The sequence below is a fragment of the Gavia stellata genome, chromosome 27 (genome assembly GCF_030936135.1).
Source record: "Gavia stellata isolate bGavSte3 chromosome 27, bGavSte3.hap2, whole genome shotgun sequence".
Taxonomy (NCBI): Eukaryota; Metazoa; Chordata; class Aves; order Gaviiformes; family Gaviidae; genus Gavia; species Gavia stellata.
Window position 1 is genome coordinate 3,346,227 of NC_082620.1, and position 17,100 is coordinate 3,363,326.

General features: G+C 36.8%; 1 protein-coding gene across 2 annotated transcripts in view; it reads right to left on the bottom strand.

Moving 5' to 3' along the window:
• The window catches only part of VPS13D (vacuolar protein sorting 13 homolog D), a 105,211-nt gene that overhangs the window by 74,119 nt on the left and 13,992 nt on the right, over positions 1-17,100 (bottom strand). For both annotated transcript variants that reach the window (XM_059830074.1, XM_009810019.2), the window contains exons 18-29: positions 14,021-16,243; positions 13,512-13,663; positions 11,709-12,743; positions 10,689-10,779; positions 10,008-10,134; positions 8,942-9,122; positions 7,741-7,923; positions 4,885-5,104; positions 4,201-4,411; positions 3,892-4,063; positions 2,457-2,569; positions 1,703-1,912 (exon numbers count right to left, since the gene is read on the bottom strand). In XM_059830074.1, the coding sequence (XP_059686057.1) occupies positions 1,703-1,912; positions 2,457-2,569; positions 3,892-4,063; positions 4,201-4,411; positions 4,885-5,104; positions 7,741-7,923; positions 8,942-9,122; positions 10,008-10,134; positions 10,689-10,779; positions 11,709-12,743; positions 13,512-13,663; positions 14,021-16,243 (4,918 nt within the window). The remainder of the gene's footprint in view (positions 1-1,702; positions 1,913-2,456; positions 2,570-3,891; positions 4,064-4,200; positions 4,412-4,884; positions 5,105-7,740; positions 7,924-8,941; positions 9,123-10,007; positions 10,135-10,688; positions 10,780-11,708; positions 12,744-13,511; positions 13,664-14,020; positions 16,244-17,100) is intronic.

Genomic DNA, 17,100 nt, shown 5'->3' on the forward strand with positions numbered 1-17,100 from the left:
TTTACATTATCGATACTAATTTGCAAAGTCTCAAATTTTAGAACTGATCTTTTTACTATTATTTTACATCTGTTCGTTATCAAACCTCACGTACTGCGTGTGAAATTTAGACCTGGCTCCATATCCCTCTAAAAGATTAGACACACAATGTGTTTCCTCTCACACTCTGACAGCATTTTGCAGCACAGGAAGCTTCTTTGTCATTCAGAAAAAATGCTAGCCTTACTGAACTTTTAGCATCACATTTTGAGTATCTGGCTAGGAGGGATAAAAGTGTTTGGCTTCATGATCTGGAATACCAATTATATTTGGTCATGCTAACTGGGAAATAATCTAAGTGCTTAAATACCATGAAAAAATTTTATATCCAACACATTCTGAACTATAAAATCTCTAAAGAACTGTAATTCCTTTGTGAGAAGCAGCCTGCCTGCATTGCTTCCAACAGTAAAAGCCTTTAACCCTCCCTGGCTCTCCAGGATATTTCCAAAAGGCACAAGCCAGTATAACACTATCACTGAGCTCTGCAAAAGCTTACATCTAGTGCCAAGGATGCTCTCACCAGTAAAAACATAACACATGCTTATGTGGCTAAAATTTAAAAGCACAACAGTTGGGAAGAAAATTCCTGAAACTATCACTCATAAACCAGCTTAGGCTATACTGTACAAACTAACCTCCAATCTAGGCAGATACTGGATCAACAGTTACATGAAAAGCTTTTGGGGGAGGGCAGAAAATCCCATGGCATTTTAGTTTTATTCAAGTCAAAATCTTGGTGTCTTTCTGAACGCAAACTTACTAAGCACTTAAAACCATCATGCATTACCCCAATATATACAAGAAATTTCTCACAATTGCCTGAAGTTGGTTTGTTTGTTTTTTTACGAACAAATGTCTTCAAGATTTTCTGTTGGACTAAAACAGTCCACAGATTTTTTTCTACATCACTCCTGCAACTGCTTCAGAAGGTATTATACTTATAAAAGAGTTACAAAGCTGAGTCTGGTCAGTGAGCCTGATCAAAAGTGAAAGCAACATCTCTAGTCATCTCACTTCTCCCTCTTTTTTGTTAGTTAACATCCCTCAACAAAACACCATGCTGATACAGGTAAATACTGACTTTATCATTGCCAATATTAAATTAGAACAAAACAGATGTCAACTGTGATGCCTTTAAGCACTCCAAAAGATCTGGATAAGGAAAAACAAACAGGGTAGAGTAGAATACAGAAGAGAATGCAGAGATTGTTTTTTGACAGAGGTGCCATTTCTGTATTTATTCGATTCTCTCAGAAAGGCAAGTGTGACACCTACTGGAAAACAGCCTTTGCGCAACATACATTAAAAATTCTGTAATATGGCTTTATGCAAACATACAAGTGGTAGCCGAGACTTATCCAGCTTTAAGCACTACTGATTTTAATAGGCCAGAACTTCATCCGATACATGATACATTCAAACCTAATTTTTTTTTATTGCAACAATGGGGGGGGGAATAATCCAACAACCTTCAGTTAACTAATAATTGCAGATTTCCATCTATCGAGTACCACTGACCACCCCAAAAATGTCTTCAGATTTAAATACAATGCCACCAAGTTTATCTACATTAATAACAGCTGTACTAAAACCAAAACAATCCTAACCAAATATGTCATTACTAAAAGCAAACAAACAAATAAATCCCAGAGTTACCAACCTGAAATGCAATTCAATCTGGATTGCTCCTGGGCTACTAGTATTCTTTGATGACTGAAAGATGCAATTGAACACATTAGGCGTGCCTGCAGTAGACTTCGGTCCAGCATAACGTGTGTCAAATGCCATCATGGAATGAGAAACCAAATTTACAGACTTTGTTCCATTTGAAGAGCTTTCAAAAAGCAACTTGGATTTCTTAAAATCAAACCTAGAAGAATAAAAAGCAAAACAATACATTTAAGAGTCTTGTAGCTCATTTACTTCTAAAAGTCACTTATTTTAAAAGTATGCATGGTACACTGCTGATATCTTTCATTTACATATTTTCTAAAACAACTATAACCCCATCTCATGTCACAGAGATCTAAAGTAGATCTATACTGTATGTAGTAATATTTTCCACTGATATAGAACCTCTGGGTTAAAAAAAAAAACCAAAACAACATAGCAGAAAAGATCACTTCTCAACATTTTCTTCATTAGAACACCATTTGTCTTAGGGAAGTCAACTGATTACTGAACTGTGATTTCAAGGACAACTTGAAAGAAACAGATGGTACCTTTTGAACAGTGTCATTCCCTTCAGTATTTCAGATCAGATGAAACTCTCAATTTGGACTCTAATTAAGAAATTCTATTTCATTGCATTATTAAACCATAATTTCAGGTATTATGTTAGTTTCTGTCCTATAATCTCTCAGACGGGCATAGTATTTCGGATAAGTCATTCAGTAACAAAAGAAAATTCATACCTGGCTAAAGAGCTGCACCCATCTTTTCCTTTTGGATCCATCAGTTCCAGACTCACATTAATCATGTCAATGAGGAACGACATAGAAGTATACACTTCTCCACTCAAAACTGTCTGAAAGTGGAAAACACCAACATTCTTTTTAAGAGCACCTATTTAACTTTCATTCCTGAACTAAGTTTTCTTATTTTAGACAAATGCAAACAGCTGTAGTGTCTTTCGCCTTCAAAGAGTTTCATTAACCACTGCTGGGGAAAAAAGTTACATTTCACAACGGTGTAGCCTTCAACTTGAAAAATGTCTATTAACCATTTTCACGCTACTGTTCTATAGCTTTTTTGTTCTTAAACAAAATGTTGCCATCGTCATCCCCCCAAAAAAACCAAACAGCCAACAATTCTTTCAAACTGTTTCAGGTACCGTCTATTATTAAATCAGACTTGTAGTTTCTGAATTTTTTTTTTTTTTTTAAAAAGAGTTTTATGTGAAAAGCTTGCCATGAATATCATACTTGTGTTAGGAGAACTTTACCCATTCTTTACTCAGATCTTAAAGATATTTCTACATTCTTCCTAGCAATTTTTCCCCCTGCTGTGGTCACATATTTGCTTGTTAAGCAAACATTACAGTCGTGCAACATAGACAATGCTTAGAAGCCCCACAAGATCAAAAGAAAACATGTTATTCAATAATTTCCCAGGTGCTGCCCACACTCTTCCTGAAAGGACAGTATTTGACAACAGCCAAAGAGCCTCAAAAAAAAAAAAAAAAAAAGGCTCAGCCCTGCTGTAAAGCTTTTATTACTGAAATTCTTCTTTCAGGTTTATAGGACAAATAGAGGGCTTTTAACACAAAGTAATACACATTCCACAATCTCCTAAGTCTTTAGGAATGTCATAGACACCATGGGAAAGGAATCATCACCCTGCATGTGATTACAGGATAACCTTAAAGTCCCTCCAAAAACCTCCATTCAAACAAAAAAAAAAAATCTTAGGCTTGTTAATGTACCAATAATATACCGCAACAGCAGTTCAGCTTAAATACTTCAGGAAAAAAAAAAAAAGCGCACAGTTTTCATAGATTTGTTAACTTTTTTCCCCACCAATATGCTTCAGCAGATCTAAAATGAACTAACAAATACAAGCAATGATGGCTGCTTCTCACACGTCTCTTCTAGAATCTCAGAAACATGAAGCAATCATAAGAGCAAGCCACACCTGAAAGCACAATGGTATCGCAGAGACAAACCCGAATTCACAGGAGTATCTACAGATAAAAAGGTTCCTTCGCTGTTTGTCTACCTAAATTTTCTTTTTTTTTTTTATCTACCAGTCCACCTGGTAAACTACAAGAAAATAAGAGATATTTAGCCTAATGAGCAAAAACCCCTGACATTTCAAGACAGAATTTCAACTGCATATAGTTCCTCTTACATGAATTCTTGGATCCTGCAAATCATAAGGCCGCATGAACTCTTCTATGGGCTCCCCAAGGTTGTTCTCCAGCAGTCCACGTATCAGTTTATACTTATTCAAATCCAGAGAGCAATGGACTGATGACAGATTGCCATGTATCGATATGTCTGCAACTGCATGACTTAGCTCTCTACAACAAAGGAGAAAGATCTCAGTATTTCAAGGCGCTACACACAGCAGGCAATACTTTTAAGGTACAATAAAAAGGCATCTAAAACACTGGCTTTAGGCTGACAGCATAAAGAGATGCTGGTTAGATAAACTCACTTGTCTAAGTTTCTCTCTACTTGTAACTTCAGTCTGAAAGGTTCTGTTAATAGGCTTCCTCCTGTCTGCCTCACGAAGTAGGATGGAAAGCTCAAGTCTGCACTTGTATCTTCCACAGCCTTTGAATACTCTCTCTGGTATCTTTCCGCAGCAAATATGTCCATGTCCTGCAGATCAACCACAATGCAGTCTAAGAGGCAGATGTGATCCTCTGCAAGTGCACAGGAGATAATGCATTAAGAAAGAAAAAAAGAATCTGTATGAAGCTAATGCAACTTACTTTAGAAACAAAGTTAGTCTCTCCTGTAAGTTACTCTGATTTTTAAAATTTTTTTTTTTATTCACACTCATCAACACCTGTAACTACCACATACCAAGCTCATTCACAGGTAAATGTAAACTCTTCATTAAGAATCCAACTATACTCCTCACATGTCTGCAATATTTATCTCAAAACACGCCCAAATTGCAGGATTGTTCTTCCAGAAACTGAACTACAATTCCCTAATCCTTTAAGCTGCAAAAAACAACCTTGAAACTAAGAAGCCATTTCTTTTTAAATCTACAATCTTTAGACCCAGAGCCTTACTTTTACAGTGTCATGTAAGATAGAAGCAAAATTGCACTGCATTATTTTACAAGGGAAAACAAGAGCTCTATGGGTTTCTACTATTTATCACATACCTGGGCTGTCAGGGTTTGGTACAATAGGCAGCTTTGATTGTTGCCCTTGTTGCTTACTCAATGTATTCAGCATAGGCTCACTCTTCAGCCTAGAAATGTTTGTTCCTGATGATTTTTTCATGAACAATCCTTCCATCACTACTTTTGATTCATCAGCACTTGTTGTTTTCTTCATGCTATGTTTCGGGGTTCCCAAAGGAGATGAAAATTGAACTGAATCCTGCTAATGAAAGTAATTTTGTAATCAACAACAGATTTTTAATTTAAACTCTAAGGAACCAATACACCAAGCTTCAAGCTGCAACAAATTCCTGTCAAAAACCTAAATATTTTATTTGAATGCCAGTATCTTTTACTGTAGAAAGATATCCACCTTTTTTCCTATGACCTTAACAGCAGATTAAAACATTTTCTTTTAAAAAAAATTTCAGCAACATTTTCAAAAAAGCTGTGAAATCTTTTCAATGAGAAATTAATTCAAAACCAGTAGTTTTTGCACAAAACAAAAAAAAAAAAAGTAAATGAAATGAATACAAAATAGAGGGGTAAGACTGTCAAGATATTAAGCATTTCTGTAGACTAAAGATTGTTAAATATTTAAAGCTGGTTTTCAGAACATCTTCAGATGATGAAAACAATACATGCCATGATTTCTGCAAGATCATGTCATCAACTTAGTATTTTATTAGAATATATGAATAAACACTTCCATACATGAAGTTACCATTTTATGCACTTTAAATACTTCCGTCATCATACCGCAATGTGTCCCAAGATTTTTCTGCAGTAGCTAAGTTTAAGATAGAGTAAGTCCCTACCCTCATTGTTAAAATCCCCACAGGTGAAAAAAGAAAAGCTCATTTATATTGATGAATAACATTTTAGACATTTCCCCATCACCATATAGCCAGTGGAAACCTTACAAGCTTTTCCACCTTCATGATGCTGTCTAGTATCAAAAACCTGCAAAGGGTATAGTTTGCTAGTAAAATAGTCACATCAACATTAGGAATTTATTCTTCCAAAACCACATGTCTGCTGGAACAGATTTACACACGACCTTTAAACTCCGAAGCCAATTTCAGGGTGCATTTAGTCAGTCCTGATTTGAATTTATTAACCTCATGTTTCAATTCTACTCAGCTTCACTCAGCCCTAGCAGGTAACAGTCATCCGTCTTTAGTGATCCCCTTGCCCCCCACTCCGGGATTGCCCACTTTACCCATGACTGCAGTATTGTTGCTATCATTTCCCACCTTCTCCCGGTATCCAGCTTCTGATGTCATGATACAGTCCTTACCCATAAACTTTCCTTTCTGATTTTAATTATTAATCTTACTTGCTCTACATGGTTTTTAATTATTCTTCATTGGAAAAATTCATTGCAGCCATGATCAAGGATATTAAGAGTAAAAATCTGAGGACATTAACATTTAACTGTATACTGTAAAGACAAGACTGAAAAGTACATGCAAAGAAAAATCATCACATCATCTGTAAGTCTATGAATTTATGCAGTAAACCCAAATTAATAGCTCCTCAGACATGCATAAAGAGCACACCACAACAAATTTAAATCCAATTCTTACAGAATTCAGCAAAGCCTTTAGAACAGAAGCATCATTTTTAATGTGTAAAGGAACTTTTAAAGTGCTAAATTCCATAAGAAAATCTCCTTGAATGAGGAGCACCTGAACGCTACTATAAAGATGTGAAATACCTCAAATAAAACTGGATCCTTGTACGCATTGCCTTGTAAAATCAGATCCTCAAAAATAAACATAGGACAGAGAAAAAATGAAAACAAAAGAAAACCAAACCCCAAAACCGCACCTGATCCCACTTCAAACCTCCAAATTTATACAGTGCTAGTTAACACAGTATTTTTAAGTTGAAATAAAATTATTAGGCACACATCCTTTCCTTTAACTTCTAATGTTAATTTAGGAATCTACCACTTACAAACCTTTAAATATGTCAGCACACTAGAGTACAGAATACAACTTAATATTACAGTTCAGTATTTCCTTACAGTAAAGACATTGGTAGATATAAATCAGATGGAGGTAACAGGCCACAAAACTGCTGTAGCAATTTAGCCCACCTAATTTCTGCCCCCCTTTAAAATGCGATTAGGTGTTCCCAGAACAACTACGCATTTTGTTGCATAGGTTAGATATAGAAAGCCATCCAAGATGGATTTTCCTTACCCCAAATTTTGTGGCTGCATCTCTCAATAGCAACACTAATTACTCTCTGTCCTGTGCCTAGGCTTAGGTTCAAGCACTCACTGGAAACCTTTCATTAGGTTTCACCTAACTACACACACTCAATTTCATTAAGAGCAGGGGGAAAAAACCCCAAATTAAAACCAGTTCTGTTCTCCAGCGTGTTCCAGCAACCCTCAGCCAATACAGATCTCTATTGAGCTCAACAGCTCTCAACAGCTACTCACACTGTTGAAATTTTGTTTGGTGAAGAGCTGAAGAAGCTACTAAACAGGATTAGTGTTTCAGCTAGCCTGTTATGCTCCCACATCCAGGTGTGCACCCAGCTGGGTCCTGCTTCCTAACAAGACCAGTTCTAGCGAGTTCCAGAGAACAGTCTCCCCTCTGCCCTGAAGGTCTCAGAAAGGAAGCCCAGGTGCAGGCACAGAAGGGAGCAGCTGGGTACACCCAGCGGCAGGCCAGATCCAGAAGACTACCCAGCACGCTGCCATGGACTGTTTCGCTACTAGTAGTACAAAGTGTATATAGAAATTAAAATGTAAGAATCATTTACCATTTTGATATAGAAATAAAATGCGTAAGAACTAGAAAAACCACAAGCTGCTAAATTAAGAAGTAATGTTCTTACCTTGTTCTTTAGTGAAAAAGTACCCGGCATACCCGCGAAGAGAAATCTGTTCTTGACTTTCAGTTTTCCAAGATTAGCTACAATAAGACTATTAGACTTTGAGCTTTCAGGTATAAGCAGAACAGGCGCACCAGCCTCAATATCAAGAAGAACTCGGGAAGCTCGCTGTGCTTTATCTCTTACCTGGGAAGAGCAAAAATTAATTAAAAAAGCAATTAAAAAAATACAGGAAGTGGACGATTATTTCACACTGATTAGTACTGAATTCAGGGATACTATTACTTGATTTACAAAATTAAGATGTGATAAAACTTTATACAAAAATAAAAGAACTCCAATTCTTGTTTCAGGCAGAGAAAAAAGGCTAGTTAAAAAAGGGTATGATGCAAACAGCTTACACCTGTGCCACAGGTGCAGCAATCAGGAGTGAAGCACGCTGTCACCACCGAACTACAAGAGGCATAACAGACACTACTCAGGTCACCACACAAAGAAAAGATTACTTAAGAAAAATTACTTACAAAAGGAAAAAAAAGTCATTTAGAGCAGATGTTTCAAAATCAGATTCAAACTTTCTGACATACAATGAAGCATTATAATATATTCAAGTACTAACTGTATTTGTTCCAATTATGAGAAGCAAATTTTTGAACAAGACTATTACTATTAACCATATTAATCACTCCCACATTAGTGTTTGTACAAAATAGGCAATGACTGTCATGATTATTTATATACTCTACTGTGCAGAAGTTCACCATCTGATTTGCTCAGTCTACCAGCTGTCATACTTAATCAAAGACATACACCTGAGTAGAACAGAAGGACTTGGTTCTCCTTATTCAGGTATTATAACTACCTGGTGAACAGTGGAGAAAAAGGCAAGATAAAGTCTTGAGTCCTGTTTGTTCAGCGTCACAAAGATAGGAAAACACCCATATCAGTGCATATGGCAGGATCCAGGTGCCAAAGTTTTAAGTAATGTGCAAATTTGGTATTCTACAGTTTCAAACAGCAGCAGGACGGTCCTAGATGAGGTCTTTTAACTACAAGATGAGTATGAGCAATCTCCACTAACGTAAGAACTCTAAAACCTCCCATCATTTCAACTCACTGAGTTGATGCATGAACATAAATTTTATACTGCATTTCAACTTCCAAAAGTAGGCTAGGAAAGAACAGAAAAAAACCCCAGACATACTGTTTGTCCTTCAATTGCTGCTCTTTGCCGCCCCAAGACATCCTGAAGCTGAGTAAAATGTTGGATGAAAGATACCACCTCTGCCTGGAAACGCTGAGTATGCACATACTGAACAGATGCCATTCGCAGAGTGACACGAATATCACATTCCCGCTGTAGCAATGGATCTGGCCTCCCATATCTATGATAAAGGTTGAAAGTAAAATTTAGCTATCTTAGCTACATTTTACAAAGAGTGCTATTCATTTTTTTGCATTCAAAATAATAATATAGAGGATTTAACTGATGTTCACAGTATATAATTATAACTTTCAATAACAGGTATGAAAAACTGGTTTTATATTAATTATTTCCAAATTACGTATATTTAAGTCCTACTGAGTTTTAATTAAGCAAACAGGAAAATTCTACTTTTGGAATGTACCTCTAAGCTCTACATCTAACAGATACACCTTTGGTGATTTTATACATCTGAACCCTGGTTTATACGGTAAGTACTCTACTGCATGATAATATGTAGATTCAACTCTGAATTGGTGTGCTGTTACATCTGAAATCAATTCCATAACATTACTTGGATAATTTCTAGTCTGATTAATTCTAGTGGGTGGAGGAAGGGGTGGAAAACCATGAAACATCCCAGGTTAAGAACTATTGCTTTACACAAAGGAGAACAACTCCAAAAGTATACTATGACAAAAGCAAACCCTTAATTCCAAAATTAAGGAGCAATGGAAAACCTGTTTCATCAGCTGAAAACCTCTTCCAACTTTTAAAAAACAACTACTACTATTTTATTTAAAATACTTTCAAGAACAGCTTTAGAGGGAAATAAAAAACTATCTTTCCTGATAAGCCACGTAGGTTGCAGGACAAAGAAAAGTTAAAAATCGTAAGTTTATGACTGAAAACGTTCAAAGTCTCATTTAAGTCACAAGCGCCCAAAACAGAATCATGCAGACCTGACAGCTGAGGGTTTGTTTTTTTGGGGTTGTTTGGGTTTTGGTTTGTTTTTTCAGGGAGTTAATGGTGCCGATATTGAGTAACAAGAAGTTTCAATTCATACTTATAGACTTGGAAAATGAGGGCTTCTTCACCACTGGTCGTGAAACGTTCTCTGTAAAACTCTCCGTGAGCTGTAAGGTCACTTAAGGACAGACTTCCAATACTTCCTTGCAGGGCTAGATCTCCCTCTGCAAAACAAAAGACAATTAGGATCCTCAAACACAGATAAGTTACTAAAACTCTAAAGTTTCTATTAGTGGGATAAACTCATTACAAGTAATTAAGTAAATCACATTCAATTAAACATTAAACCTCATGTTCCAAGAAAATCATGTCTTTCTGCTACAAAGTTTATATTAACCCTAACATAACTCTATGCTTTACATACATAATATCATCACATCACTTTGATTTGTGAAAACTTAGCTAGAACTCTTTTTTTGTCTAAAACAGTAATACATACTATTGTTCTGCTCTGTGAAAGTGAAGTATTAAAATCCTAGCCAATCTCAGCTAAAATGGTCAAGGGTTTGACAACTGGGAGGGATGCAAGGATTTAAAATCAAGCCTGGAAAAGCAAAGGAAAAAGCAGTGGGAAGAGAATGTGCATCTTGCCGAGGAAATACACACACACAAAAACCCCGTTATGAGCAGCAAAATAAAAGCATTTGAAATCACAACTCCAGCGCACACTTCCTCTTATTCTAAACTGCATGCAACCTTAGCCCTCCCATCTACTCACCAATCACTTCCAAGTGAGCTGCGAGTTTTGACACACTGGCTTTAGCAAGCTCACTAGTTGTCTTATTCAGTACTAACGATAAAGAATGGACCTGGTCAAACAAAAAGGAACAGGTTGGTATTAAACGACGACTTCATAGCTGGAACATCTTGTTAGTTTTTTTCAAGACAATCACACTGTAACACATAAATGGCAAACAAGAATTATCTGACTGGGAGACACCGGAGGAAAGCAACCTTTTTACTTCCTTGTTTGCATGTTAAAGGGTCTCCCAAACAACTTAGAATGATCAGGTCATCAACAAATCCTAGCACTGTTATCTTCGTCCTTTTCTCTTTCAAGACTTGTCATTTTTAAGTTAGACTGCAGGACCTCTGGGCAAAGACTATATATATACACACATAATTATTTTTTTTAAAATACATGTTTATACATATGTATGTATAGACTTATATGCATCTATAATTATAAAATTATATACATTTTTTTTAAAAAAATAAACTCCACAGTACCTAGAACAGCACAGTACCAATATCAGTATGTCAGGTCTTTAATACTGAAGCAACCTTATCACGTAAGAGATCACAGACCTTTAGTCTGTGCTCTGTGTTATCCCAGGGAAATAACAGTCGCTGCCCACAAGACTTACACCTTCCTTAGACTCTCAGGCACAGAACAGACTGGATGGGGCGGGGGGGTGGGCATCAAACCGCACCCATGAGAGCTCCATTGGATGAACATGGAGCATTCTACTTCAGCCTCCCTTCCAGTGGCATACATGTGTCTACGGAGGGTCACAGAGCAAGGGAGCCAATCATTTTGCAAAAGTTTTGCTTTTCTATAACTTCTGCACTTTTTTTTTTTAACTACATCTACGCACGTTTTAAATCTACTGCTTCTGAATTTATGCGCATTCTCCACTAGAATGTAAAACATTTGATTTAAATGTCACCTTAAGTTTCTATAAACCAGACGTTTTATGACAGACAATCCAATTACTATTTTGCATCTCAAGTATACCTTCAGATCCAGCTTAGTGTTTACAGGCTCTTGGGCTTGAGAAGCTGACAAGGTATTTATTTCCGATTTGATTGTCTGCTGAGTATCTTCAGGTTGCAGCTTCATAGCATGGTTATCAGCAGTGGATCCAATCCCAAAGAAATCCAGTATCACTACCCAAGTTTGCAAAGTTATTAAGACATCTAGACAATTAAAATCAACATCTACACTACGGTTAATTTTGTTATAGTGAGAAGAAAATTCAGGATGTTTCCTATCCACTAGAAATATATTGATATGAACTAATGAATCATCAAAGTTACTTTTTCCACAGGGCAACCTGGATCTGTCTGCTGTTGGAGAAGGAGGTGGAGTCAGAGGATACTCAGAATCAGCATCTTCTTTTTGCTTCTTACGGGAGGCACAAACTGGTCTTTGGTATAGCTGAAAGACATTAGGAGCTTCTTCCATATGGGAAGGTAGTGAACGTGGCATATCTGGATATTCTACATTGGATACCGAGGGGCAAGACTGTGAAAGATATTCCTTATGTGCTAAACTGGATGGCTTGGGTGCTCCACGGGACACCATCAGATTCTTATACATGGAGTCTGGGTTTTTTTCCAGAAGATCTTCCATTAGCAGAGAACGCAAGGCAATCTGAATAGACAAAGTCTGAGGATGATCTTTGGCAAACTCAACATCAAAATCCTGAAACTTAAGGCTGACAAGGCCTTGTGCACCAAGTGTAAGATCACCACTTAACTGAACCTGGAGCTCTGAGATATGAAAGTTTGCCTGAATCTGAGTAAAAGCCTTTGTTTCCCTGATAGCTAATGACTTGTTTGGAACAGAATTAAAACTAGAATGGCTGAATAAGCCATTTTCCTTCCGTTCATTTGAGAATTCTGTGCCTGTACTATGAAGTGATGCTGAAGGAGAACTATGACAAGTTGAAGATACAGAAGTGGTTGGAAATTTGTTCAAGTCTTCACTGTAAATTAAATTATCCAGAGTCTGAAGGACTTGTTCATATACATGTTTTGCTAACACCACCTACAATGTAGAAAAAAGAAACAATTATCACATTAGAGCTCTCTGTATTAAGAAAATCAGTACAAATATCTTAAAACTCACAAGTGGAAAGACAAGTTTGTCCACAAGTGAAAAATAACCCAGAACAAGGTACAATGCAAAGGTGAAGCAAAACAATTCTTCTGTATTAGCTCTGTCAGATGATACAATCTGGAAACATACAGGCTCGGATCCTAGAATAGGAAACCTCATATTCCTAGGCAAAAAGCATCCACGCAGAGTTAGTTAAAAATAATTCACCATACAAACTAGCCTTAATTTAGCACACTGAGACGATACAGTAACTTATGGAAAAAACCATTCTACTTAGCCATCATTGCTTGTCTCCTTAGCTTTATACGTTTCGGTTTCCTGTATTTAAAATCCCTGCTCCTGCAGAGTTTTTTTAAGATAATGGCATTTTAATTCTTAGTTTCTACCAGAACTGCAAATAAACATATTTGGACAGTGGCATTTGGGCAGCCACACATTTATTTTTCCTTCTGTGACAGGTGTTAAGGGTAAGTAAAAGTTTGACTAATTCATAAAGATGTCTAAAATGCCCCAAAACAAGATTAAAATTTGGTCATTGTTATTATGACTTAAGACTGTCTCTTCTAACCACATGTATAGGGATCTGATTTCTAAACTACCAACATGTTAAACATTAAGATATTTGCCTGAAAAATACTTATCTTCTATGTAGGGAAATGCTTTTATATTGATAGTATAAATAGTGCAGTACTGTACCTGAAGAGGGTTCACAAATTTCCCTTCAATCTTCATAATGCTTGATATTCCAGAGTCTTCATTACTCAGAGGAAAAGTTAAATCCAAATCTCTCTCTAGTGGTATCTTTTCCAATTTAAACTGGATGGTGGTGTTATTCAAAATGTGGAAAGCTGTTAAGTGAAATGAAAACAACATTACAGTAAGTGAACTGATTGATCCTATACAGACTGTACAGCAGAGATAACACAGTAGCTATTTAACTTCCTCTGAATCTCTTAGCAATGCTAAAATAAATATATATGGCTACATTTTGTTAAATTTCCGCATGAAAGGCACTATTGAGTTTTTGCTTAGGAGACTAAAAATGGATATAAATAAAATAACTTGTCCATTGTAATGAAAATTGAGCAGTATATTTCAGGAGGATGGGTGAGACAGAATATACAATCAGACCTATGGACAATACCCATTTCTTAGTACCATCTACCACTCATATTAAATAATTAAAAGTCCTCTGATTAACATACCATGGCCTTTATGTAATGATTCAAAGAAGTCATGACGAGTAAAATGGGATTCTTCCTGGCTATTAATACTGGCAGGACCTGAAGAAGAATGCAGCCCATGAGCTATTTCACTTGCAGACTCCTTCTTGCTCGTAAATTGACTGCTATTTAAAGAATACATTTTAATATCTTTAATTTCAACTTGCAGTCTATCACTTGTGGATTCACCTTCTCCTGGTACAAAATTCTGAATAGATATTTGTCCTAGATGACCTACAAGCAGTTCAGAGCTACCAGGCTTTCGAGGTATTGAGACAATCGGTGATTCAATGTTTACATTTAATATAAGCTTAATAGTATCAGTTGTGAGAGGTTGTGATCCAAATGCATCGCTTTCATTATCTTCTACATTGGCAACATCTCTTGATCGTGGTGCCGTATCAAACAAAGAAACCATTTCACTGTATTCAGCAGTTTTAGTTGCCAAGACTGTAGTAACTTTTGAAGCTGCACTTTTCAGCATGCTGCGGAAATTCTCTTCCAATTCATCCATTGACAAAGTTAGTTCTTTCAAAAATTTAGCTGAGTGATTGTAGTGTAAGGAGGCCATTTTGAGGTTGAGACAACATTCCTCTTTTGACTTTTCTGTGAAAGTGAAACTTAAAGCATCTGGAAGGCTATTTCCATCATCAAGCCTGAAGAATAAAGATTCAAAGTAATCTACATCACCAATGAGATTTTCATACCTTACTGTATTCCCTATGCTGACAACATACTGGTTCTTAACGCTATCTTGTGTTAGGTCCATAAGGTGAAGGCATCCAAGAGAGCCATTTACATCAAATTTACTACGCATGGAGACATTGACTTTGGTGCCACCAATACTGGCTGTTGCAATTTTTCTGCCATATTTTTCTCCATTTGTCATGCCAACTGTCCTGAGGAGGAGTATATTTAACCAGTGAATATCAACTGCTACCTCTGTATTCTGCACATAAGTAGACTGGAAGGTTTCCTGTTCCCTCCAATCTCTTTCCAAGTCAGTTATTAAAGGCTGAGGACTAGAATCTTCTTTCTCCTTTGGGAAAGACTTCTGGAGAAACCCAATCAGTTCAACAATAGTCTCTGGATTAAGGATGATATCTAGGTTGTTCACCTGCACAGAGATCACCTGCAGACTGCTATCCAAATTCATCGATGGGCATTCTGCACTCACAAACTGATACTCTAATTTTATCAGGGACTCTTGATCTTTTCCATTGTTACTAGATGAAGTATTTGAGGCTGTCGTGCATCTCTCTGCCAAACTAGCTACATCAATGGGACGTGCATCATATGGTCCATAAACTGGGGACTGAGCCCTGCTGTCTCGAAGACTTCCTGTTGGCACATCAAAACTCAGATTCTTATGAGAAGCCATCAAAAGATCAAAATCTGTTCCATATGTTTGCATAGTATCAACCAGTAATAGGCCATGAACAGTCAGGGACACTTCTGCATCATATGGCCTTTTCACAAAATGGGCATTGGTGCCAAAAACCTTGAGTACAGAGATATATCGTCCATTACTTTCAACACCCAGCTGCATACAGTTTACTTTGAATTCAGCCAAAAGCAGCTGAGATTCAACAAGAACTTCCCTGGTATGTTGCTCTAGCATTACAACACTCTGTGTTAGATTCATTACAGAATCATGCAAACTGCCAAGCTGGTCTACCTCTGCAAAAATCTTGTCTTTCCCTAAATGTAGGGCATCAGAAGACTTAGTTTCAGATGTACTCAGCTGTGTACAACAGTTCTTCAGAGCCAATATTTTGTCTTCATTGATATGAATTTTCAAGTCTGGCAGACTGCCAGACAAGACAGCTCCTGGGTATTTTGGGTCAGACGTGTATATCAATCTGCGCTCCAACTGCAGGTGAACATTGAATTTTTCTACCACATGAGTTGGACCCACATCACTATCTTGAACGTGTTTCCAGTTGTCTTTCACTCGGCCGACCATGATCTGAAGGTCCATAAATGAAAGTGTGTATCTCTCATACATTTTTTTACTCATTAAGTGTGCTTGTAGTTGCTCTTCGCTTATTTCTACTCCAGTAAATTCAGACATTTTTACACCACTATTAGCATTAGGTTCTGGTGGTGGAGTATTAGGAGGAGTTGCAAGAGGTGTTTTATATTCCTCATCACTCAGTTCATTGACTTCTGAAGAAAAAGTATCTGCATTCCTTTTAGATTCTTCTGTGGGTTAAAAAAATTATAGTAAACAAACAAATAAACAAAAGTATTCTCCCCCCTGAGTGTTTCCCATCATTACCTGATCAACCTGTCTGAGGTATTTTTTTTTTATAAACACAAAGCATATCCAGTACTGTCCTTGTCTCCTTCCACTGTCACTTTTTTTTTTCCTCAACAAAGCAGAAACACCCCCCAAAACTCTCCTGTACATTTTTACCTTTTTTTTTTTTTTAAGCTCAGGCTACTCTAAACAGCCCAATGCCTCAGTTTCACAGGGAAATACAAATCAATCTTGCATAAACAATGTGTTCTTTTTCTAGTTTGCCGAAGGACAGAATTTACTGAAAATGAAGCTACTAAAACCTTGCAGAGATTAGTTGGTGCTAGAAAAGATTAAATGATTCAAAGACATCCAGAGTAAAAACATTCCACTGTAGACAATTTTGGGCTTGATACCTCAACTTTCCACTGCACCACTAAACAGCTCATCCTACAGTTGTACTTTTTAAAAAGGAAATTAATACCACATAGATATCTCTTCCAACTTTTTTTAAGATATCCTCAAACACCATACAGTTCAGCTAGATTTTAAGTAGGTCTAATTTTATTTAAAAGTTCCACTGTACTTTCTTTTTAGTTTTCCTGCATTGTTTGTCTAGAGGAACAGGAAAGAAACAATGATTTGTTTAAGAAGCTATGATCTTAGCTTTTGATACAAACAAAGGACACCAATTCTCCTTTCCCTTTTATTCACCTAGCTGTAGACACATGTGCTAAGAACAGAGATCCATGTGACTCCACAACTGCAGGGTTTACTCAAAGCATACTTTCACTGGAAGCACTGTCCCAAAACAGCATTC